This window comes from Sminthopsis crassicaudata, chromosome 1 (assembly GCF_048593235.1).
Source record: "Sminthopsis crassicaudata isolate SCR6 chromosome 1, ASM4859323v1, whole genome shotgun sequence".
In the NCBI taxonomy this organism is placed as follows: domain Eukaryota; kingdom Metazoa; phylum Chordata; class Mammalia; order Dasyuromorphia; family Dasyuridae; genus Sminthopsis; species Sminthopsis crassicaudata.
This window is the reverse complement of record NC_133617.1, coordinates 251,036,537-251,061,040: the sequence shown is the minus strand read 5'-3', so window position 1 is coordinate 251,061,040 and position 24,504 is coordinate 251,036,537. Positions and strand designations below refer to the sequence as shown.

The 24,504-nt window shown below is 35.3% G+C and overlaps 1 protein-coding gene across 2 annotated transcripts in view; it reads right to left on the bottom strand.

The window, feature by feature from the left end:
• The window catches only part of MAPRE2 (microtubule associated protein RP/EB family member 2), a 185,612-nt gene that overhangs the window by 28,857 nt on the left and 132,251 nt on the right, over window positions 1-24,504 (bottom strand). For both annotated transcript variants that reach the window (XM_074277873.1, XM_074277864.1), the window contains 2 exons: window positions 14,218-14,363; window positions 10,132-10,345 (listed from right to left, as the gene is read on the bottom strand). In XM_074277873.1, the coding sequence (XP_074133974.1) occupies window positions 10,132-10,345; window positions 14,218-14,363 (360 nt within the window). The remainder of the gene's footprint in view (window positions 1-10,131; window positions 10,346-14,217; window positions 14,364-24,504) is intronic.

Below are 24,504 nucleotides of genomic sequence, written 5' to 3'. Positions count from 1 at the left end.
AAATGCAGTCATAATGGTTTAGTAGAATACTGCAACTCTACATCCAACAGTTCTTTCTCATCATGATTGTTCTCTAAGGAATCAAAAAAAAAGTTACTACCAAAAGATTGTGAATGAGTGAGTTTTTACAGTAAAAACGGAGACTTTCCCAGTTTCTTTTATTGATTGAGCTGATAGCAAATAAATAAATTCTGAATCTTTATGTGTTAGAACTAGAAGCTACAAAAGAAAGACCAAAGTCGCTGAAATATACCTGAAAATTGTACCATAAAATTTGGTAGTCCTGATGACTATAAACAAAAAGTTTTTTAAAGTGCTCATTTTGTTCTTTAAAGATAACTTTGATATTGGATAATTTAATTTTGTTGCATTTCACAATGTCTTGAAATGTCTTCATAGTACTCTTTAGACCAGATACTTAGATTTCCTAACACTTTGTACTCTTATCAAAGTCAAAAATTCTGCCTCTGGCATATACTAGTCATAGGATTCCAGACAAATCTTATACAGTTAGATTTACACACAAATCTTTCAGGGCCCCTGGCAAATCACGAAGACTCTAAGTTGAGGGGAGAGGGGAATGAGCAGATCTGCACTGATAGTAGTTTACTCACTTGAAAATTTTTCCTCATATTATATTATATAAACCTAATCATTCCTACTGTAGTATATAATTCATGTTTCTTTAGGGGAAAGGAAGAGACTAGATTTATTTATATCTGTAGATCCTTTAAAGCTGGACATAATTAAATACATATAATTGATTGATTCAATGTTTATTCCATTAGTTCTTTTCTCAGGACAGAGGACTACATCACAGCAACTGGACTCTTTCATCTCTTGACCTCCTGATTCTGATACTACCTGTAGTTTTTAAGCTCTCTTTCCCAACCAAAATCTTTTCAAGAATAACTCTTGAATGGCACTTTCAGCAAAGGTGATGCTGTAAAAACTTGCTTTCTTTGCTACTTGGCTACCTTTCTGTAGCTGAGAAGGGCAGCCAGCTCTTATTTTTAGTGCTCTGAGTTCAGGAGCCATATGAATTGTTATTGTAATGAGCCAAGTTCTCCCATCTAAATACTCTGAAGCAGAGTTGATAGTGGCTTGCTGAAACTTTTCTAAGGGTAACAGTGGAAAAAACACATGTGTAGAGAGGGAAGTAAAGTCTGGAAAGATCCTTAGTTTTCAGCTCCATTGTGAGGTTGGGGAGGAAAGATCAACTTGTCTTACTAAAGAAACATTCATTCTGTTGCTGTCAAGAATAGTGTATCTCACAAGTGGCTCTCTGAAGTTGTCATGGAGGAGAAGGAAAACCTAGGCAGAAAAGCTTTATATCTGAAGAGCCAGTCTGTTTTACTAATATTTTTTAAATAACAAAGAGTATGTTTATTATTATAATAATATTAGTGACTACAGCTCAACCCAAGTTTTGTGACTTCTGGGAAGCTCTGAATTTTGGGAAGGGCCCCAATAATCAAATCTCTCATTTTGAAATTTGTAGTGAAAGGTCATTTATTTGATCCAGAATAAGCATAATAGTCCCTTTGGCTTGTTCAAAGTTACTCCTGTAGCCTTTGGCTGAGTAAAATTTAGCTGTTCTCTTTTCCTGATGTCAGCCCTTGGAAGTAGACAGCAAACTACTCCCTGAATATTTGGGTCTGTTCCATACTACTGCAGACCATAAAGTATGTCAATCTAGGGGGGAACTAGGATTCCATGTTTAGGAAACCTTCATTTTCTTTTTATGGGTTTTAAATCTGATTCAATAGCTATGAATATAAAAGTATGTATATACTCCCTATACTCCCTATTCTTGGACTCTAAAAAGGAAAATAAAATTATATTCATTTGAGAACATAATGTCATAAGTTATTAAGAGATCAAGTCGATTAAAAATATCCAAACATTGATTCCTAGTAAACCAATTTTTTTTACAAGCTAAGTACAATTAATCACCCTCTCTGTGGGCTAGAATTCCTCTTATTAATTTGAGGATATCACCAGCAAACAATTCTATCAGAATCCAATAACTGGTCAAAGTTTTAAGCTTGAGTTTTAATGACCTCTCAAATCACCTCCAAGGGAGGAATAACAATTGACTAAAAATAGGTGAGTTTAAATTATTCTCCATAATCGTTAAGTGGCATCTTTTTTGATACAGTGATATGACCACAAGGCATATTCCTAAAGAAATCAAAGAATGAGGGAAAAAAAAGAATGAGAAGAATAAGCAAAAAATGAGGAAAAATTTTTGTACTAAAATATTAATAGTAAGGCTTGTTGTTGTAGGCGAGAACTGCAAACCCAAGGATCTCTCCTCAGCTGGGGAATGGCCAAACAAATTATGTCATGCGAATGTAATGGAATGCTGTTGTGGCAACCTTCCATACTTCTCTATTGAAAATAGTTCCATTATATCATAGGAGAAACTGAGGCTCAGAAATGAATTCTCCAAAACCTAACATGTAGTGAGGAGCAGAACTCTGATTCAAATTCAGGACTTATGCTCTAAATCCAACGTCCCAACCACATTGCTGTTACTAGAAAAATTTCCTAACTGCATTACATATGTTCCTATCATCTTGTGATATAACCCCCGCACTATATGCTTATATGAGTTAATATACTCATATATACATGCACATATACATATATTTACACATACATGCATAAGTATGCAATTCTCATGACTAAAAATTATCTATTGTATTGAATGGCAATCGTAGGAAACAATGCAAGGAGAGAAACTTTTCATATGGCCATATTTTGGTCTTTTCTGGTTAATTTGTGAAAGGTCATGAGGAATTTCTGTGACTCGCTTTGTTAGTAGAGGAGTGCCGTTAATCATTTGGGTATTGGATATTGGGGATGGACTATTCTTCTTTATATAGTGAGGGATGGCTATATCCCCTTGGCTACTAATGAGAGATGATTATGCCCATCTTTTTGTTCCATGAGAGAGACTTGGGGCTATGATTTCCATTTTATGTTAACATTCCCATACCAAGTTAATTCTGCCCTGGTTATTTTCCTTGCTGTAGATGTGTTTATTTTTAGCGATCATGTGATTCTCCGGTATTTTCCAGGCACTGCTTGAGTCACTCTCATTTCAGAGAACACTTCAAAGAGAAAAGACACTAAAAAAGTCTTCCTATCTCAAAGTATCTCCGTAATTTTAAATTCTAAATATTTAAATCTATTTACACACATTATGTATTCCTTTATTAAAATTCTAACTTTTTGTGCCTTTCATTTCTTAGCAGAAAATTAAATTTCCTTTGAAATTTTCACATTAGGTACTAAGCTTTATGACCTTCCTTTATAATTTTTTCACCAAGCAATATAAATAGCACAAAAGCGTACCAGAGGACACAGTCCTCAGGTGAACATGCGGCAATCCTTTGGGATGTACACTGACAGCCTGTGGGCCCTGCCTCAGGGAAACACACAGGCTCTAAGTGGAGCAGGTGAAAGGGCTGAGTGAGCAGCGTGCAGCTGACAGACTGAACAGAAATTAAAGATACAGGGACGTTGCTGTGACAACGCCTTCCATGGGCAGCACCTCACTGATGCTATCAAGCCTCAGTTCAGGAGGAAGAAAAAACCTGAAACCAAAATGGGGATAATTTAAAAATCTTCTGAATGCTTTGTCCTTCAGGCACAAAGACAGCTCTGCCCTTCAGCAGTCTGTAGAGAATGCATTTTGAATTCTTCCCTTGGAGTTTCAGACTCTTGTGACTAGTGGCATATATTTGCCAGATGACTGGCTGGGATAACAGTCTATTATAGCTGCCGGACAGGGCCCAAACAACATTCTCAACCTCATCATGGGGAACCAATTGCCTGCAGGCTAATTTACTGCAGCAACAGGAAGCTTTCTTACAATTGGGATCACTGATTGAAAAGGACCATAATCTGAAGAATTGGAGTTTTAAAAATAAAATGAAAATCCAGTCCCTCCTGAGCTAATATATATATATATATATATATATATATATATATATATATATATATATTTGTCTTGCCTACTTTCTTAGCTTTGGTATGAGATGCTATGAGGAATGCTGCATAGTCCCTAGAACTCGTTATGCCTCTGCTTTAGAGCTCTAGTTTCCTTGACCTACATGGACATGTTAATAATGATTCAACTGTGCATCAGCCTGGAAAAGATGCTTTTGAAGAGCCTCAGAAGCAGCAGAGATTAAATTGTTTTCTGTTCCTCTTAGATATTCCCTTGAACACATCAGGTGACACAGAAAGGCACCCAGTAAAGGAAAGCAAGTCCACAGACATTCTGTGTTACCCCACAGGAAAAAAATTGCTTAAAAAAGTCCCTGTTCTTGTGGGCCTAGTGCAAGATTTCACATCAGGGACCAATGCTCGGGCAGGAAGCCAGATGATACTGAGATGGTAAATGAGGGCAAATTTGTCCAGCAACATGCAAGGAGCTAGCCAAAGAACCGATCCACATTGATACAAACATGTTGGACATCTTTGTGACTTGCATCGGAAGCTTTTGAGGAAAGGAGGCTGCTGGTACTAAGCAGGATCACTGCCTTGCCCAGTGCATTTGCTACAGTGTTCCTAGTTGTGGCAACTCTGCTATGTTCAAGTTTGTAGGTGAGTAGAATTTGGAACACAAAAAATAACTGCTTGCCTATTTGGTTGAGGGCTTGGCTTTTGATCCTGGGATCATGAATACAAGAGTTTGAATGAAAAGACACAATCAGAAGGTAGAAGCTTAACCTACCAGTGTGGGAATCAAGAGATTTCACTTTTAAACTGGTCTCTGCTACTTATCTATTGTAGGGCCTGAGGCACTCACATACCTTATCTTTTCTATGTCTCAGCTTCTCCATCTATTAATGTGGGGAAAATGTCTTTGAATTCCATAGGAGAAAGTATATTATGTGTACAAAACTCACCATTATTTGTTTTAGTGTCTCAAAAAAATGAAAGACATTCCAACAGATCTTTTTTTTCAAACGAAAGTACTAAGGTTTAACCTCTTCTTTGTCCACCTACATCAAGCAATTTTTTCTTGGTTCTTGACAACCCACAAATTCCAAACATTCATTAAGAGCAAAGAAAGAACAGAACTGAATTTGTGTTGCTAGGAGTCCATAAGATGTAGCTCTTTGATTTTATTTTTATGTTCTTCAGTTTTGTTTTTCTTTCTTCAAAATGGCTTTATAAAGAAAAAAAAAATTACACAAGAAGCCAATGCTAAAAGAAACATACAAAAAATAGAAGTCTTAGCCTTTGTTGACATCAGAGCTTTCAATAAGTGCTGTTAGAAGAAAACCATATAGCCACAAATTTTTATTTGATCTCAAAAAATGCAAATATTTTAAGCAACAAATAATACTATTAGTTGTATTCTACAGGATAAATTTTCTTTGGTGATATCAAAGCTATTAAAGAGCTAAAGAAATTATGTCATCTGCTTGGGAAAGATTTCCCCAGTTAATATCAAGAGATCCATATTAGGAATCCCATTTGTCTTTCTTCCCCTGACATCCAATCAGTCAAGCAGTTTGCCATATCTTCAGAATAGTGGCAAAGAGCAGCATTTGCTGAAATTTTATGTCGCTATTTTCCTTGTTAGCTTAGTGAAGAGCACTTGAAACTTGACAGGAAGAAGTTTCCACTAAAAGACTAATTATTTCCTTATCAAATATTATTTGCTTCTTGAATATGCTCAAATCTCATCTCTCAAGTTCTATCCAGAATTGGAAAAAAAGTAAATTTTGTAAAAGGAACATAGTTCTTCATCTGAAAATTAGTATCAGTATTCATCCATATCATCATTAATCAGATTTAGTTATCTCTGGCTCATTATAAAATAATAATCAAGTCTTCATCTTTAATGTACTTACTTAATTTGGGGCTTTTAAAAAAGAAATAATTAAATATTGAAGCTTGAAATAAAGAAACTCCACAAGGAAAGGGGAAAAAAAGCTGAAGTGCCAATTTCTACAACTACTGTATTTGCTCTAGGTGAATACAATAAAACTTTATGTATTTTATTTGGTTTCTATAGGAATCACAGATTTGAATTTTTTTTGAAGTTTATAATTGTTCAGCTGCTTTGGGCAGGTTGGTGGTGCAGTGGATAGAATGCCAGACATCAAGTTAGGAAGAGAATCTTCCTGACTTTAAATCTAATCTGAGACACTTACTAGCTGTGTGACCCAGGGGCAGGTCGTTTAACCCTTAGTTTCCTCATCTGTAAAATGAATTGTAGAAAGAAATGGAAAACACTATAGTATCTTTGCCAAGAAACCCCTAAATGGGGTCATAAAAAGTCATTTGGTTGTTGTCCTTTGTTCTTGAAGAGGACCAAAATGACATCACCATGTTAGAGTCAAGTTACAGTGGGTCTGGCTGTGGCCTGGAATATGAGCTTGGAATGCTCTGCCACAGGTTGGACACAAACAGTCCATATGAACACTTGGGGGGGCTTCTCTAAATCTCACATTGCTTCTGGGATAATTCACTTCTGCCTTGTTCATAGAGCACACCACCTTCTCTGATGAGGGCACGCCATGCTATGTCACACACCAGTTCTAAAGTTCTTAAGAAAGACCTTGCGAGTGTCCATGTGTCATTTTTTCTGAGCACTTGCCAAGTGTGAGTTCTCCACAAAATAATCTTTTTGGCATTCAAATAATGTGGCCACGTGAAAACAACTGAACATTAACAAAAAAAGATAATTTCTAATGACAGTCATCTCAACTTGGAGTTTTGGATCAGAGAGATGCAATTTAGAAACATCATAATTCCAGCAATTGTTGCATTTAATAGACATATATCATTATACAAACATGAACTTTTAAACACATCCCTGGTCATTAGATCAAAAGTCATTTGGATATTTCCTTTCAGGATAACATCCTTCATTGTGTAGCTGAAATGCAATTCAGGATATAAACTGATTTGGTATCTGCTGTTTACCCTATACTGTGTTACATCCCAGGCTAATCCTGCATTTGCTGAGCTCTTCAGAATGCAAAGAAGCCAAATCACTGAGGACCTGTGATATCATTAGTAAAAAGAGAACTCCCACTGAGTAATTTCTGTTCCTAATGCAAATAGATACTCACATGCTTTGCTCCTTTGATTCTCAAAAGTTGGCAGGAGTTCTGAGAGGTTAAGTACCTTGCTCAGGACTACACAGACAATAAGTCCTAGTGGCAGGACTTGAATCTGGGTCTTTCTATCCACCATGCAACACTGTCTCTCTTGCACTAGCATTGAAGAACATATTGAGCAGTTTGAGAAATTTGGAATCTTCCCTTGATGTGTATAAAGTGGGTGTGCATCAAGAGCAATTTTATATACATGTTGCAAAAAGCTTCCTTGGTGAACATAGGAAGTAAAAAGCATTTTTTGCTGCAGTGCCCTCTAGATTTTTCACATACATATGGATTACCTTATTTGTGCTAACTGCTCTTTTTTGGTTTTTTTGGGAAGGCAATTGGAGTTGGTTAGGGTCACACAGCTAGGAAATGTTAAATATCTGAGGCTAGATTTGAATTCAGATTCTGAGTTCATTTCAATACAGAACCTTTATTCACTGCTCCATGTAGCTGTCCCTGGGGTAACTTCTTATACTAGGTCTACCCTTACCCTGTAGGATGCTCCTGGCTACCACCTGAGGCTATTCACCAACTAGTAAGTGTCTGAGGCCACATTTAGTCTTCCAGTCTCAGGCCTGGTGTTCCTCCCCTAGCTGCCCAGATTATATAATATATTTCAAAGCTAAATAGAAATGCTTCAAAGGATCATCTTCTATTTTAAGTTACCTGTCTCAGAGTTTGCATCCATGGCACAGGCTCTAGAGAAACGGTCCAATTCGCATCCTCCTTCCATACTCCGCTGCACCTGCTTTCCCCTATGCTTCAAGGATGTCCTCTCCTAAATCTCAACCTTTTCAAATCCTACGTTAACCTTTATGATCCAGCCACCTCCTCCAGTGAAGGTAATAAGAATAACCAATGTATTCCTTAAACTAGGGGATATGGATCCCTAGGGAACCTACCACCTAATCCAATGTTAGCATTTTACAGATGACAAACTGAGACCCCTTTAAAAACGTTTGCTCACACAGTTAGCAAGTAGCAGAGTGAAGATTTGAAAGGAGGTCTTTTGAGTTTACACAGAGTACTCTTTTTCTATACCATGGTATCCCCTTGTTACTGCCATATATACTTAGTGGGGATGACAAACAATAGATTTAATGAAGGCATTCATTCACCCAGTTTTGTTGGAAAATGATGCTTTCTGTATAAGATAATTTTCTAGGTAACTCATCCATTTAAATATTTAAGTGTCTAAAATTTTTAAATTTTTGAAATAGAAAATTTCTAAAATGTAAAAATAAAACTTTCTAAAATATTTTCTGGCTTCTTAAAGAGACTATAATGAACATAATTTGAACATTTTTGACAGTTTAGGATTATCCATCATGAACATAAATTATGAAATTTTGATGCAGTGCAGCAGTGCCCTGAGGGATAACTAAAATGAATAGAGCTGTTTGTCCCTCTCCTATCTCCTTGCTTGAGGTCAAGAAGTCAACAGCCATACTTCTTGCTCTAATAGCCATATTTGTGACTTTTTCTAATTTGCCACTTCTAATTTGTTGTGACTTTCCAAGTTGGAAAGCCAAGTGTATTAGAACCAGCATTTAAAAAAAGAGTTAAAGGACCCTGAGGAATAAAGTACATAAGCTTTGGTATATAGTAATACAGAACCACAGACTTCCAGAAGCTTCCAGAAGGGACCTTAGAGGTGATATTACAAACGAGGAAACTGAGTCCCAGAGGTAGTAAGTGACTTGCCCAAATTCACAGAAAGCAAATGAGTTATGCCCTCTTGTTCTACAACAAGGCTGTGGAATATGTTTTTGAAAAATAGCACATTTCTATTTTAAAATGCTTTCTGAATTTTTCTCACTCTGTGCTCTTATTCAGTGCTGTCCCTGCCACTTCTCAACTTTTAAAAATCCTACTTGGTCCTTAAGACTCAGGTGAGATGTCATCTCTTCAATAAAGCCTTTGCTGTTTTTTCCCCCTTCCCTTCATAAACAATCTTTTCTTCTTCTGATTCTCATATGCAATAAACTGAAAAAAAGGAGATGCAATGAGCAGGCCTATGTGAGGTTCTTCCATTTCTAAATCTATGAGCTTCTAAATGAATTAATTGAAATTCTAAAAAATCAATCAGGAAAGAAAATTCTTACCCATTTGTTTACATGGTGAGCATTCTTTTATCAGTCAGGTTCAACATAACAAAAAATTAAACAATTTTACCTTCCACATTGAAAACATGGGCAGAGGTGATGCTGTGTTGGACAGAAAGCTGTTTCAGGAGTTAGGAAGGACTGGGTTCAAGTCTTGCTTCTGTATGGCCCTGGGCATAATTTGAGTCCTAGGTATCTCTATTTGACTATAGGCTGCCTCCAGGATTAAATATGAAATCTGTTTAATATTTATAATTCAGCCTCTTGCTCCCCCTATGTACTCTTTGATCCAATGAACACTTGCCTCCTGGTTATTCCATGAAAAAGAAACTCTTCTTGGTTCCAGAGTTTTTTCTGGTTTTCCACATTCTTGAAATACTCTTTTTCCTTAACTCCCGAAACTGACCTCCCTGGCTACCTTTCATCCCAATATTTCACCTTCTACATAAAGACTTCCCTAAACCCTCAATTCCAGGTGCTTCCCTCTTTTAACTATTTCCTTTGTAAATATTTCTTTACATGCCATTTCCCTGAAATGACTATAAGTTCCTTGAGGGCAGGGTATATTTTTTGCCTCTTTTTGTAACCCCATCCCTTAGCAGTGTTTGGCACATGGTAGGTGCTTAATAAATATTTCCTGTTTGATCTGCATTGACCTGAGAGATCTCTAAACTAAGAAAATCATGGGTTTAATTAGCTAACCTGTATATTCCAAATATGAGATTTACTGGAAGACTTTACACTGCTCTGAGAAGAATATGACAAATCAAAACAAATGATAATAAACCCTGCCCAAAGAAACTTAAAAGATTGTCTGCTAGAAATAACCAAGCTTAAGTGACAACATTCTCTAGAATGAAAAGACTGAAATCCTGTGACAGTACCTGCCGTAGGTGAGTTTGCATGGTGAGATTTCTTGGGCAAGTTGAAGATCTGTTCACCAGGATCGGGTGGCGGAATCGCATCCTGGCCTTGTCGAGCTTCCACAGGGTCGTATTCCTTCCCATCATAGTTTGCATCATAGAACTTCTTAAACCACTGGATGAAATCCAAGTTGTCCTGAAAACGTCCTTTCACTAACTTTTCCACCGGAATGACCTGCCAAATAAAATCAAGGCATATTTGTTGGTTTCTTAGACTGTAATAGTTTTTGCTTCTTTTTTGTATCTCCAGAATGAAACATACTGCCTGGAAAATAGTAAGCATTTGTTAAATACTTGTTACGTTGTTTGTAATTTGTGACTACTGTTTTGGTCTCCCTTGAGTTCTTGGTTTTTTTTGTTTTTGTTTTTGTTTTTTTTAAACAACTTTATTCTAGCATTGATAGTTTTTAACCACTTCCTAGAAGGAGAACCAAACTAAAAGATCACTTTTGGAAAACTGCATATTGCCAAGCAAACCCAGAGTATCTCCAAAATCCTTGCTGTTTTATAATTCCTCATACAACTGTGCAGGGATTAACTGATTTCATAAACATGGCCAGTGAAAAATCATACTTAAGGGAAGAATCAATATGTGAGAACTCAGTCAGTCACGGCTTTCCTGATTTCCTGGTTATCGGAACTGACAGTCAACATTCTTCTTAGAAGTCTTATATAAAATCTTTGAACTGCTCAATTGGTTCTAATCAGCACATGCATGCTTAATGGGCAGGCAGCAAAAGGACCTCCCCACACATGTGAAGAAGAATTTGGAATTTCCCTGTCATTGAGGCATCTTCACCACAAATATCACCCCATACTTCCATATTGAATGATGGCATGGCAAAGTGGGAATTTGTATGTGAGAAATGGACTATGTGTGTGCTGCTTACTTTCTGTCAAGTGAGCAACATTTTAGAAAATGTTAACTGATGCAGTATAAACTAAACCTTCCATGAGGTTTTACAATGTCAGAAATCTCACCTTGAAGCCATAAGTCGTGTGAACCTTTTAAAATATCAGGGACAAAGGAAATCATTATATAAAGGGGATCATTATACACTTCAACAACAATACTACATGATGATCAATTCTGATGGACGAGGCCCTCTTCAACAATGAGATGAACCAAATCAGTTCCAATAGAGCAGTAATGAACTGAACCAACTACACCCAGTGAAGGAACTCTGGGAGATGACTATGAACCACTACATAGAATTCCCAATCCCTGTTTTTGTCCACCTATGTTTTGGATTTCCTTCACAGGTTAATTGTACACTATTTCAACGTCCAATTCTTTTTGTACAGCAAAACAACTGTTTGGGCATGTGTACATATATTGTATTTAACTTATATTTTCACATATTTAACATGCGTTGGTCAACTTGCCATCTAGGGGAAGGGGTGGGGGAAAGGAGAGGAAAAGTTGAAATAAAAGGCTTTATAATTGTCAATGCTGGAAAATTACTTATGCATAAACTTTTTGTAAAAATTAATTAAATCAATTAATTTTAAAAATAAAATAAAATAAAATATTAGGGACAAAACCTAAGCCATGATGCTAAATCCAATGATCTCTCCACTATCCAATATTGCCTCTTAGTTTTTCTGTTAAACTAAATCATTTACCACAATTTTTTAAAAGAATGTTCTTCACAAAGATTCATTGGAAACCAAATTAAATCAAGTAAGACTGACTTATAATTAGAGGAGATTCTACCCTCTTCATAAAATTTCTTTCTATACACAGGTAACAAAAACAAACAAACAAAAAATCTTAATTTTTCTGAAATTACCATACTTAGAGGACACAAATTATGGATATCTGATTTAATTAACTTAGTAGTTGACATTAATAAATATTTGTAGATGATGATAATTTTTTCTTAAAATTTAAGCCTGAAAAAGTTTGAATTTCATATAAAAATGTAAGTTACAAAAGATTGAGTACAATTTGGTAGTCCTGAGCAAAATTTTATACTTTCTGTAAAAACAAATAAATGAACAAAAAATACAACAGTTTCTATCACCCATTTCAGGACATAACCAGCATGAAACCTAAGAGGAACCTTTCTCTAATGAGGCTTTCCAGAATATAACAGAATTTTAATGTTGGACATTATTAAAGAAATTGTCAAGTACAAATTTTTTTTTTGGTGCCAGAACTGTTTTAATAACCCTGATGATTATTCATATAATTTCTGCATTAATTTTCCCCTTCTGCTTTATTATAATCCATACATATATAGCACATTTATTATGTTCAAGGTATAAAAGAAAAATAAAGTTAAGGCACAGATAGGAAATTTTATTCATGGTATGCAATACTGATAATTAAGTAGTTCAGTTATTATTGAGACCTAGTGTAATTGTAGGGCATGGACCATAGCAAAGCCTGCAATGATAGATTAGGAGGCTGGAACTGGCTTAGACTTCTAGAGTAAGAGATTTTTACTTTATTTGATAGATAATGGAGAATTAGTGGAAATCAAAAAGTTGGTTATAGATGGCTTTTAGGAAGACAAATTTGGCATCAGTAAGAAGGAAGGCATGAAGGGAGACAATAGTGAAGTAATTTAATTATCATTATGAGAGACAGTTGCTTCTATATCTAAATGTATGATATTCTTTCTTTTCTGCAAATATATTAACTAAGTTCAGAAAAAGGCATTATTAGCTGAGGAATAATTATGAAGAATGAAATTGGTAGAGAAGTTGAAGGAGAGAGGGAAATCTCAAGGCACTACTAATAAAAAAGTTCTAGAAAAGGTCAAATGTTTAAAGCAATGATTCTCAAATTTCATGGTATTGGGGCTCCTCTGCACTGTTAAAAAAATTACTGAGGACTTCAAGAAGTTTTGTTTATGCTGTTATATCCGTTGATATTTAACACAACAGAAATGAAAGCATCTAGTATTATAATAAAAATTATTTTGACCTTACAGATCCTTTGATGAAGTTGGAGGGACCCCTGTGGTCCTTGGTCCATGAAAGAGAAATTATCATTGAAAAGTAAGTTCCTGAGAAAATATTACAAAACTTCTTTATTAGCATTTTCACAGGTCTTATGCTACAGAGTATATCATCGTTATTGTGAAAGTATATAAATACACTTGCCCCTAACCTTATCACAATCTTTTTATCTTCCTAGTTCTTTTCCTGATCCTCTTTATGGCTTCCTTATACCATTTCTGGACCTAGAAAAGTTTAGCATTGTGAAAGTAAGCCATCCTAGGTTTGAAGTCTAAGCATAGGGATACAAATATAGGATCTGTCATTCACTGGCTGGGTTCTTTGCTAAATCAAACTCTCAGAAAGTTCTCTCAACTGCAAAATGAGGGAGGCAGGACTAAGTACTTTCTAAGGTGTTTTACAGTTTTTAAGCTAAGATCCCATAAATTAAATCTCTTCTTTATCCTTATTCAACATTCTTTTTTTTCTTTAAGAAAAACTATTTTACTTAGGAGTCACTGAGATTATTTCAACTCTGAAATTTAATGATTTTCCCCCAGTGGTATTCTCTCATAATGGTAATTAGTATATATTTGGAAATTATACTTGAAAGCTTTCAAAGCATAGGCATATATTTATTATATTTTCTTTAATTATTCTTTCAATACAAGAGGAATCTCTTTTACAGAGATGCATGTTTTAGTTTATTGAAAACCATATGTTATGTTTTGTAGCTTAAAATAAAATACACTGACAAAAAACCTGTTCTAATTAAGGAAGGTAGAATGATATTCTACTATAATTGAAGTGACATAACTAGTAATTATGCTTTACTTCTAGTCACATAATAGTAAAAACAGAAAAAAACTTCTTAAATCCAAATATTATTTAAAATATAAAACCATGTGACTACTCTCTACTTTGTTAAAAAAATTCATGTTTAATCACTATGGGGGTTGAGCTGACTTTTTAATGTCATATATAGACTTCACATTCATACTTTTAACTTTTCAGCTAAAGGCTGACTTCTGTATTTTCTCCACAGAACAATTTTAAGGTCAAATGACATAGTTTATTAAATACAGTTCAGTCCCCTACCTTATCAACATTCATTCTTTTAAATGATGCTTGCAGAAGTTTAAAGTTGTGAATATATTCATGTTCCAATTTTGCTTGAAATTTTACTTTCTTCAAACTAATGCAGCCAGGGAATAGCATGTCCATGAACTGGCAATAGGCTGCTCCTGAAATGAGAAGAAAGTATTGAAATTAATCTTGATGCAGAAGAGGTGACAAAGTGACATGTATTGTCAAGAAGAAAAGTCATCATGTTTAAGAACTACTTAAAATCCACAGCAAGGACCCCCTTGTTCCAGTGTTTTAAATGCCAACATGGCGCTTACACGGTTCTCTCTTCTCTGCTAGTCTGGATATACCACGAGTTGCTGTAAAATTATAAAATAAATGATTATGATGGAAAGGGTGGGAGTCACTTTCCCATCCCCAACTGCTGTACTATCATTTTGTTGACATCTGGGAGAAGAGTACTTGATGCGATATTGAGAAAGCTTTTTTCACATGGCAATGAAATGAAGGCCTCATTATCTTAACTTCTTGAACCCAAAGAGCTTAATGGTAGCTAAAATAACAATAACTACAAGCCCACTTCCTTCATGGCCCTATCTCTAATTTCAGCCTTCAGCAAATGGTCATGCTTATTTTCATTCTTTTAGTTAATTTATTTGTCCCCGAAGTTGCTGAAAGACAGGCATATGTAGCTGGAGGAAAAAACACACCAAAACTGATAAAGATGTAGGGAGAATACCAGTCCTCAGATCTACTATTTACCAACCAAGTGATCCTTTTTACAGGTGAAAAATGGTAAAATGTCACTTGTAAATGGTGATAAAAACATCTGTACTACCTACATTAGAGAAATTATCAAGAAAACAAATAATGTATGTAATAAATTACTTTGAAACAGTAAAAACCTTATATATTTGTAAGCTACACAATGGATTCTTCTGCTTAGTTTTATTTGTTTTTCTGAAGGGGACTCAGAATATAAGAATTTTTTCTTGGAAAAACTCCTCAATTTCAATGATTGAGTTTCTTTTTCTTCCCTTTCTGCTTTTAGCCTGTGCAGGGAATGTTTTTGTAACAGACTATGCTGAAGAATGGATTTCTTTGTCTTTTTTACCATACTGATACTGTATGCTTCATTGACGGTCTCACTACATAAAATTGGTGAGGAAGGGCTAGGATGACAATAGTCTTTGGTCAGCTGAAAATAGGAAATGCTTGGACAAGCAGCTGGGCGAGTTCATGGTGTGAGAGAAGAAAGAATAATGGCATCTGCTCACATCTGTAGAAAACTTTAAGATTTGCAAAGTGCTTTCTCGGCAACAAAACTAAGAGATTGGAAGTAAAAGGAGATGGAAGATTCTCCATTTTACAGATGAGGAAACTGATGGTCAAAGCACTTAAGTGACTTGCTCAGTCACACAATTAGCAAAAGAACTTAAGGTGGAATGATTATCTCCACCTTGCTCTAGCGTGTCCTTCCTTTAGCCAATGACTAGAACTTAGGGGAGTGTGTTTGAGAACATTCTACTAGGGATTGTAACTGAAGCATCATGCACTTTGGGGGATCATTGTGCCTTCCCTATACTCTGCATTTATTCACTCCCCTCTTAATAGCCATTAAATTGGATGCTTAAAACATAATTTCATCAAATTTTGTGCTAGGACTTTCCTAGTTGCCTAGAAATTATCTCACCATCAACTCTATAGGTCAACTTAAGAGTAGATTTTTAATTTTTTCTTAAATGACTGTATAAAAATGACTAATATGGAAATATGTTTAAAATGATTGTACGTGTATAACTTATAACCTATATCAGAGTGCTTGCTGTCTTGGGCAGGGAGGAGGTGAAGAAGAGAGAAAAAAAAATTTGGAACTCAAAAGTCTTACAGGCAGGAGCCCTCCCAGCCAAAACATGGTATCCTGCCCACCCAGTGGCCACCTCTGGCCCCGGCTTCTTTTTAACTGAGCTTTACTTCCAATTTCTACAATAAACCTTTTATTTATCCAAAATAAGTCTTATAAAAATAAATGTTGAAAAACATCTTTGCATGTAAAAATAAAAATGGAGTTTAAAAAGAAGAAAATAATTGGCCGTATAAAATGCATTTTCTGAAATCTGAGTTTATATGTATATTTTGTCTACATGTGATAATATGTATGTATATGCCTGTATATGTATCTATAGACCCTTTTAAAAGGTGAGATGACAGTGCCATGTTTTCACAAGTTATACTTTCTCTCTGTACCACATCTAGGGGACCACTTGGTTGTTGCCTTGTCCTAGGGATAATGGTGCATCTAGAGGGAGCAGGGGTTCTTTGGGCTGCTTCAATGCTAGGGAGACCTCATGGTCTGAGTAAGCCCCCAGGCCATTCCATATCCAAAGGGCCCCTTTGAAATTTGGGTTGAGCAATGAAATGATTGAGACCAGTTCCAATGATCTTGTGACAGAGCCATCTACCCCCAGAGAGAGGCCTGTGGGAACTGAATGTGGATCACAGCATAACATTTTCACTCGTTGTTGTTGTTTGCTTGCATTTTGTTTTCTTTCTTATTTTTTCCTTTTTGATTTGATTTTTTTGTGCAGCAAAATTATTGTATAAACATATACACACATATTGGATTTAACATATACTTTAATATGTTTAATATATATTGGCTTATTTGCCATCTAGGCAAGGAGGTGGGGGGAAGGGGGAAAATTTGGAACACAAGGTCTTATAAAGGTCAATGTTGAAAAATTATCCATGAATATGTTTTGAAAATAAAAAGCTTTAATAAAAAAAGAAATTTAGGTTGGGGTACACATGGTGAGTAAAGTATGGTTGGGGATTTTTGAAATGCTGATCCAGGAGAGGTAGCCACCAAGAACAGTGGAGGGTCAGGGTAGAAATTTCTCCAGGTCTAAGAAAAGGAAGTAGAAAATGATGTAGTACAAAGAAGGCTTCACTTCCCCATGGAGATGGTACCTGAACCTTGAAAGAAGATAAAGTATCAGAAAGGAAATTGAAGAAGGAATGCATTCTAGGTATGGGAGACTACTTATGGGAATACACAAGAATGTGAGATGGAGTGCAAGATCAGGGAAGTCAGAGAAAATTCATAAGATTTTTTTTTTTAAACATGAACTCTGTTGTCACACTTAGATTAAAAAAAAACAACAACACAATACAGGATGAGTTAAGTGTTTTTTTTAAATCTAAGTATAGACCTTTACATTTATCTTTATTAAAATTGATTTTTATTAGTTTCAGTATATTATTTGGAACCTATTTCTGGAATTATTAGTTAATTTAGATAATCTACTAATTTGTTAAAGATGTAATCTAGACCCCTATCTAAACAGTTGAAAAAATTTGACAGAATTCTAAGCATAGTCAACAAATAATTGGTAAACAAATATGTATTAGTTACTTACTCTATGCTAAGGGACAACTAGGTGAAGCAGTAGAGTACTGGACTTGTAATCAGAACTCATCTTCCGGAGTTCAAATTAAGCCTTAGACATTTGTGTGATTCTGGACTAGTTACTTAACCCTATTTGCCCCAATTTCCTCATCTGTAAAATGAGCTGGAGAAAGAAATAGCAAACCACTCTAGTATCTTTGCCAAGAAAAATTCTAAATGGAGTCATGAAGAGTCAGGCATGAATGAAAAATGATTGAACGATAAAACTATATGCCAGACACTGTTCTAAGTGCTGGACAGTCCCTGCTCTCAAGGAACTCACAGTCTAATGAATACCGTTGAGACTTTTTTTTAGAATAATCTGATCCATTAATCATTATTCTATGAGTATGATCACTCAGCCATTTATAAACCTACCTAATAATACTATATCCTGTCCATAAAGGTGCAATGAGATATGGCTAGCAAATAGGAGAAGGCTATCAAATGACTTGTTAAAATCCACAGATAGTACACTTATAGAGTTTTTCTCATTTACCAAGATTAATAGTCCTATCAGAAAAGGAGCAAGGCTATATTTCCTGACTACAGTTTAAGGAATCCAAGGTGACACCTAGTGATTGCTATTTCCCTTTTTGCAATTCTCAGAATCAGCACTAAACTTTACAGAACATACTCCCCCCCCCTTTTCAGAAAATTGGCACAGCATTTGTCATCTTTAAGACTTTCCACATTTCTTTTATTTTCTATGATTTCCTCAAAAGATCAATAACAAACTAATCTCACCTGTCCTTATTTGCCTTTATTTGGAATCAAGCAGGTGCTCTCTTACTATTTCTTCATCTACTTTGAGCTTCATATCCTTTTTGACTATGTTTATGTTCTACCCCTTTCCAGCTGAAAAATTATTTTCCATGACAGAAATAATCCTCCAAAATTTGCTTTATCACTTTGCCTCCTGAAAGATACAACCATGTACCAGGTGAGTCAGGAATTTTTCAAGTGCTATAATTTTAGCTATGTTCTCTAAAAGCTGTCCTCTGTGGAAAGTAACATCAACATCCTCTATTTGATCAGTCACTGAGTAGCATATTCTCAAAAATGTGTTGCTTTTATTTTTTTCTTTTTCCTTTCATTTACCTTGATCATCACTTTGTTTTTATCTTAAGATTTTAAATTTTCCAGAGGCTTACATGCTTTTGCTGTACAGAACTATTCTGTTTCCCCCACGATTTTCAGATACTACTTTCGAAGTTTTACCTTTCCATTGTTATATTCTATGAAATCCATCCAACTAATTTATAATGATTTCTATGAGGTCAAATTTATTTTGGGGGGGTTAAAATTTCAATTTAAAATGTGTTTATGAACCAGATTATGTTTTGTATAGTTTATTCTTTGAGCAGACTACCCCAATTTACAATCACAAATCTGACTGCCCAGGTTCAAGATACACATGTGGATCTATGATCTTGTGCTTCTTCCACAATGTATTTATTGGAGAAAGGAAAAGGAAATTTCTACTGCCATTAAATATAGTTTTAGGAGTGGTCTTACCTCATATCTGGCTCTCTCTTCAACAACTTATCAAAACTTGCTCTTAATTTTTAAAGGCCACCAGGATTACTTATGGCTTCTCATTCAGTCAGCCAGTGGCTACTGGTTTTATAATTCCACCAAATTAACCAAAGAGTTTCTTCATAGCTCTTAATGCAGTAAAGAAACATAATTTTTTTCAAGCTATCTTTACAGTGGCGTAAAATTTTGTAATTTTATAATACTTGTAATATTAGAATTTTATAGAATTCACTCAAAATCTGGGAAGAGGTCACTAAGGGTGAAAGTCGAATTTAGGGACACACAACAACTCAATCTGAAAGGGAGAAAAATTAACACTTAGCTGTCTCTGTTACCTGCTGCTTATAGCCTACATTTCATAAAGAGGGTGGAGGGCACTCAGCATGGGAAGGACATTCAGCAACAGGCTTTGATTCAGCTAATCACAACTTCCCTTTGCTAGTGTGGCCGGCTGTGGTCCACACTCAGAAGCCTGAGGGCAGAAGGCAGGTAACAATAGTTACCTTGGCTTTTGTACTTAGGCCACCAGAAATCTTTGCCATTGGTCCTGATCCAATTAGGTCACAAGGATGGTTTCAATACTTTTAAAGGAAAAACTAGCATAGACTTAGCATGTTGCTTTCATCACAACACCTAAAGTTAATTATAGTTTCTGTCCCTCTTTCTAGTTATTTTCCTTTATAGACTACAGGTTCACCTATTATTCTTTCTATTATTATTCTAATTATTATAATTAACCATACCTGAAATCACTCATAGTACCTGGTTTTAAAGTTTTATATGGCCATTTTTCTCACATTCAAAGATTAATTATCAATTTAAAAACATCAAGGTCATATCAGCAAGTCTTTGGCCAAACATTCCTTTCTAAGTTTCATCCTTAGTCAAGATCCCATTACTCTAGCGCATATAAAGCAATGTATCACATTTCTTCAGATTTTTGTCTTTGCAATTTTCTCAAGTTGCCCCATTGGCTCCTAAAGCTCCTTGACTTTACTTCTCCGTACTGCTTGGGGATCCAAATGTGCACTGTTCAGACTAGATAGTCATACATCAGTAAATGGAAAGCCTTTCCAACAAAGCCCCCACAATTAGAAGCACTCTTCATTCTCTGACAAGACTTGCTGTAGAGCCTCTTCATAGAGCTTCTCCTATCTACAATGCATGGCTTGATTTTCTATTTCAGTAGGACACCCCTTTGGGAAATAAGGTCTCACTGACAAAAAAAGGCAGTGTGTGTGTGTGAAGAGGGGGGAGGGATAAAGGGAAGCATAAAACAGTCACATATTTCTAATATATTGTAATATTTTCGAATAAAAGTATAATTCTAATTCTAAAAGAAACATAAAAGTTGTAGTGCAAAAAATATTGATGTAATTCTAAAAAAAAAGCAAACACAAAACTGAACATTTTTAAAGGAAAATACTGTTTTTCCAAACACTTTCAGTTGTTAAAAAACAAACAAGATAATGGTACATTGTTCTCCATCAGTAAAAAATACCATTATATATGATTTATTGGCAGATTAAAAAAAAAGAGATATCTTCTGCTTCTTGCTCAGATTTTGTAGCTTATTATCATGCTGCTACTTAATTTGGTTAAAATGAACTGGACCCCCTCCCCTGGATCTTATGTAAAATAATGAAGATTAGGAATTCAGGAATGATTCTGGTTTCAATCCAGATCACTAATTAGAATTCCCACGGTGATTTTCTAATCTTACTGCCCTTCTTCTTTATTTGTAGTTATGCTAGTGGCAATGTGCAGTCTTACTTTTTAAAAGGCACAAATATTATGTAGATTTAAAATTAATTTTGTATAGTAAGAAAAGAGTTATAATTTGCTAAGACTTTTCACTTACTCTTCATAAAAACCCTTGCTCCTAAATAAAGTTCATTTAGAACATTTTCCTTTACATAAAACAAAACTCACATTAGTTATTTTAGGCCAAATTGATTTTTCCAAAAACAATCACCATGTTTAGTAAAAGCCGTGTAAAATTACATAATTTAACTTAAAAGAGACTAAATGTTTTCTATTTTTGAACCTTGTATGGCAGGATTTATATGAAACCTTTAAAAAATGTCAAAAGACAACAACAAATTGCAGATAAGAGTGCCTTGTTCCTTTGTTGTTCACAATCAGCCAGTCAGAAACAAAGAGGACCTTGAGGAAAGCCTGCATTTAGCCATAGTAATCTAGGGGAGTCAGACAGAAAGACCAGGCTGGTTTATCATTGAGACAAGTGGTATTGAGGAATGAGATTGTGCTGAGTGTAGGAGCTGGAGTCAGGTGAGGTCATGAGCACGACTGTGTCTCCTGAACTCAGTGTTTGGATTCTGGATTGGCTTCTGTCTCTGCTCTCTCTCCTCTGTCTCTCTTTTGTTCTCTTTTTATTGTATGTACTTTCTTGGTTAATTTTCCTTGGAAATGACATTGAGAGCATTGATAGCATTTGAACTTCTAAGAGAGAGAGGGAAAAAAAAGAAAGAGACAGAGACAGAGAAAGGGAAGGAGAGGGAGGGAAGAAAAGAAGGAGGGAAGGAAGAAGGGGAGAGAGAGAGAGAGAGACAGAGAGAGAGAGAGAGAGAGAGAGAGAGACTGACAGAGAGAGAGACAGAGAGAGAGACAGAGAGAGAGAGACAGAGAGAGACAGAGACAGAGGCAGAGACAGATAGAGACACAAAGACAGAGAGTGAGAGAGAGAGAGAGAGAGAGAGACTGACAGAGAGAGAGAGAGAGAGAAAGAGAGACAGAGAGACAGAGAGACAGAGAGAGAACGAGACAGATAGAGACACAAAGACACACACAGAGAGAGAGAGAGAGAGAGAGAGAGAGAGAGAGAGAGAGAGAGAGAGAGAGAGAGAGAGACAGAGAGAGAGAGAGAGAAAGAGAGAGAGAGAGACAGAGAGACAGAGAGAGACAGAGACAGATAGAGACACAAAGACACACACACAGAGAGAGAGAGAGAGAGAGAGAGAGAGAGAGAGAGAGAGAGAGAGAGAGAGAGAGAGAGAGAGAGAGAATGAGAGAGAGAGAGAATGAATGAGAATGTGTCTGTGAGCTCTTGCGGGGAGGGACAGGGATAAAAAGATTGGTTAAAATCAGAACAATGTCTTTTCCCTGAGAATACACAGCAGAATACAACTGGAGTTCTAGTCCTAACAGAATCCCAAGGGTTACATTACATGTCCCTATCTTGTCATGAGCTAGAACCTATAGAAAATACTGGTATTCATTAGGCTCATAGGAGATTAATTAATACCAATTTTTATCCCTTTTCTTTTATGAGGAAATCCCAATGGCAAATGTCTAGAGACCAAAACAACTCAGCAGCTTTAAGACCAGACCAATAGTACTATTTGGTCAAAACAAAAAACAAAAAACAAAACAAAACAAAACAAACAAACAAATAAAAAAAAAAAAAGAAAGAAAGAAAGAAAAGAAAAGAAAAGGAAAAAAAAAACATCCAATCAGGATATATGATACAGAAATTGGTATAAAAAGGATGACAACAATATTTTTCTACAAAAGTGTTTGTAATTTGCTTTCTTCATTCTGTGAGATAGGTAGTACAAGAATTATTATTCTCATTTTTACAGATGAGGCAAATAAGGCACAGACAAGTTGTATGGTTTGCCCATCATCCTATAATAAATGTCAGGGAGAAGATAACTCAATTTTGCTTCCAGGATTATTGTTCTTTTCATTTTATCAGATTCTTTCCCCAAGAATACTTATAAAGATAATGACAATTTGATAAATGAGTACTTGTGAATGTGTTTGACTATCTACTATTCACATGCAAAGATGAAAGCTGAGCTATAGTTAAGCTCTTCACAGTTCTGTTCAACCTAACACTAACGACTTCTGAACTTCTTCTCAGTCCTCTGTGGCTCAGACATCCACTCTAAAGGATGCCTGACTAAATTTTTAGAAGGAAAAAGTCCAATGGAAAAGGTAGCGTGGAAGATGTGAGTCCGATGTCTCTCAAATTGTCTTGCGAGGGTCAGAAATTTCTTTCCATCAGTACAGAGAGAACCTGGACACATAGTCAATTTCATTTCCAAATCCCTCAGAGTAAAATTGTACATTCTATCAAGGTACTCTTTGTAAATAAAGCCTCAAACCAAGATACGTGAATATAAAACAGAGTTTATTATAAAAAGTAAAATCTGGCCTATATGTGGAGTCGAAAATAGAATATTTAGAAAAGAAATTTCCAATATAGTCTGGAAAAAGGAGCTGAGACAAGGAGAATGACTACAAAATGTTAGTGATTTTCTGGGAAGCCTGTTATTGAAACTAGCAATCAGATGTCCCAGAGGACAGAGACATGGGTGAGAATTAAAAGTTAAAAGGTGAAAAAGAGGGTGAAAAAACTTTCATCCAAAATGAAAAAACGTATCAAAGATAAATAAAACCAGGATTTTACTTCTTGCTCTGTACTAATTAGTTGCAAGTTCATGGACAAGTAAGTAATTTCCCTTCTCTGGGCTATAGTTTCCTACGTGTAAAATCATATTTAAGGTTCCCTTGACTCTGAAATTCTAGTATTCTGTGAACATATTTTTATTAGGTATTTCTTTAAAGATCTTTTCCAATATTACATCCTTCAATAAGCACTAGTTGTCAATACTTTTGTATACCCCAAACTTCACAATGCCCTCATCATTAAAAACAACTGGAAAGATAGAATTCCATTAAAAACAACTCAACATTATGAGTATTGACATTTGTTTGAAGAGGAACTGAATATTGTGTGCAAAAATAACTGATTATATATGCAGACTTTAAAATGATTTAAAACTGGAATATCATATTTCCCCTGGATTATACTTCTGAAATCCAAGATATTTAATAACTTTTATAATTTTAATTTTAATAATTACAAGAGTCCTAATTATATTGTGGAGTATATATAATAATCAAATGATTTCAGGGGTAATAAAAATGAATGGATTTTACTTTGACATGAGAAAAAAGAGAATCAGGAAAAGGAAAAAAGAAACAGGAAGCTCTGATTTAATAGGCTGATTTAAAATATAATTATGTTCAATTTCAAAGTTGGCACATATTTTCCATTAATAACTTGGCACCTTCTATAGTTACTTAATTTTTATACAAATATAACCTTCAATTAACTTTGATACAAATATAATCTACAAGAAACAAAAAAGTGAGGGCATGCACTTCTGAAACTGAATACTGAGAGAAAACTACTCTAAGTAAATCAGCCAGAAGTACTGATCTGGTATTAATCATATGTTTATGGGCCTATTACTCAGGCCGAATGCTTTGGTCATTAAAAA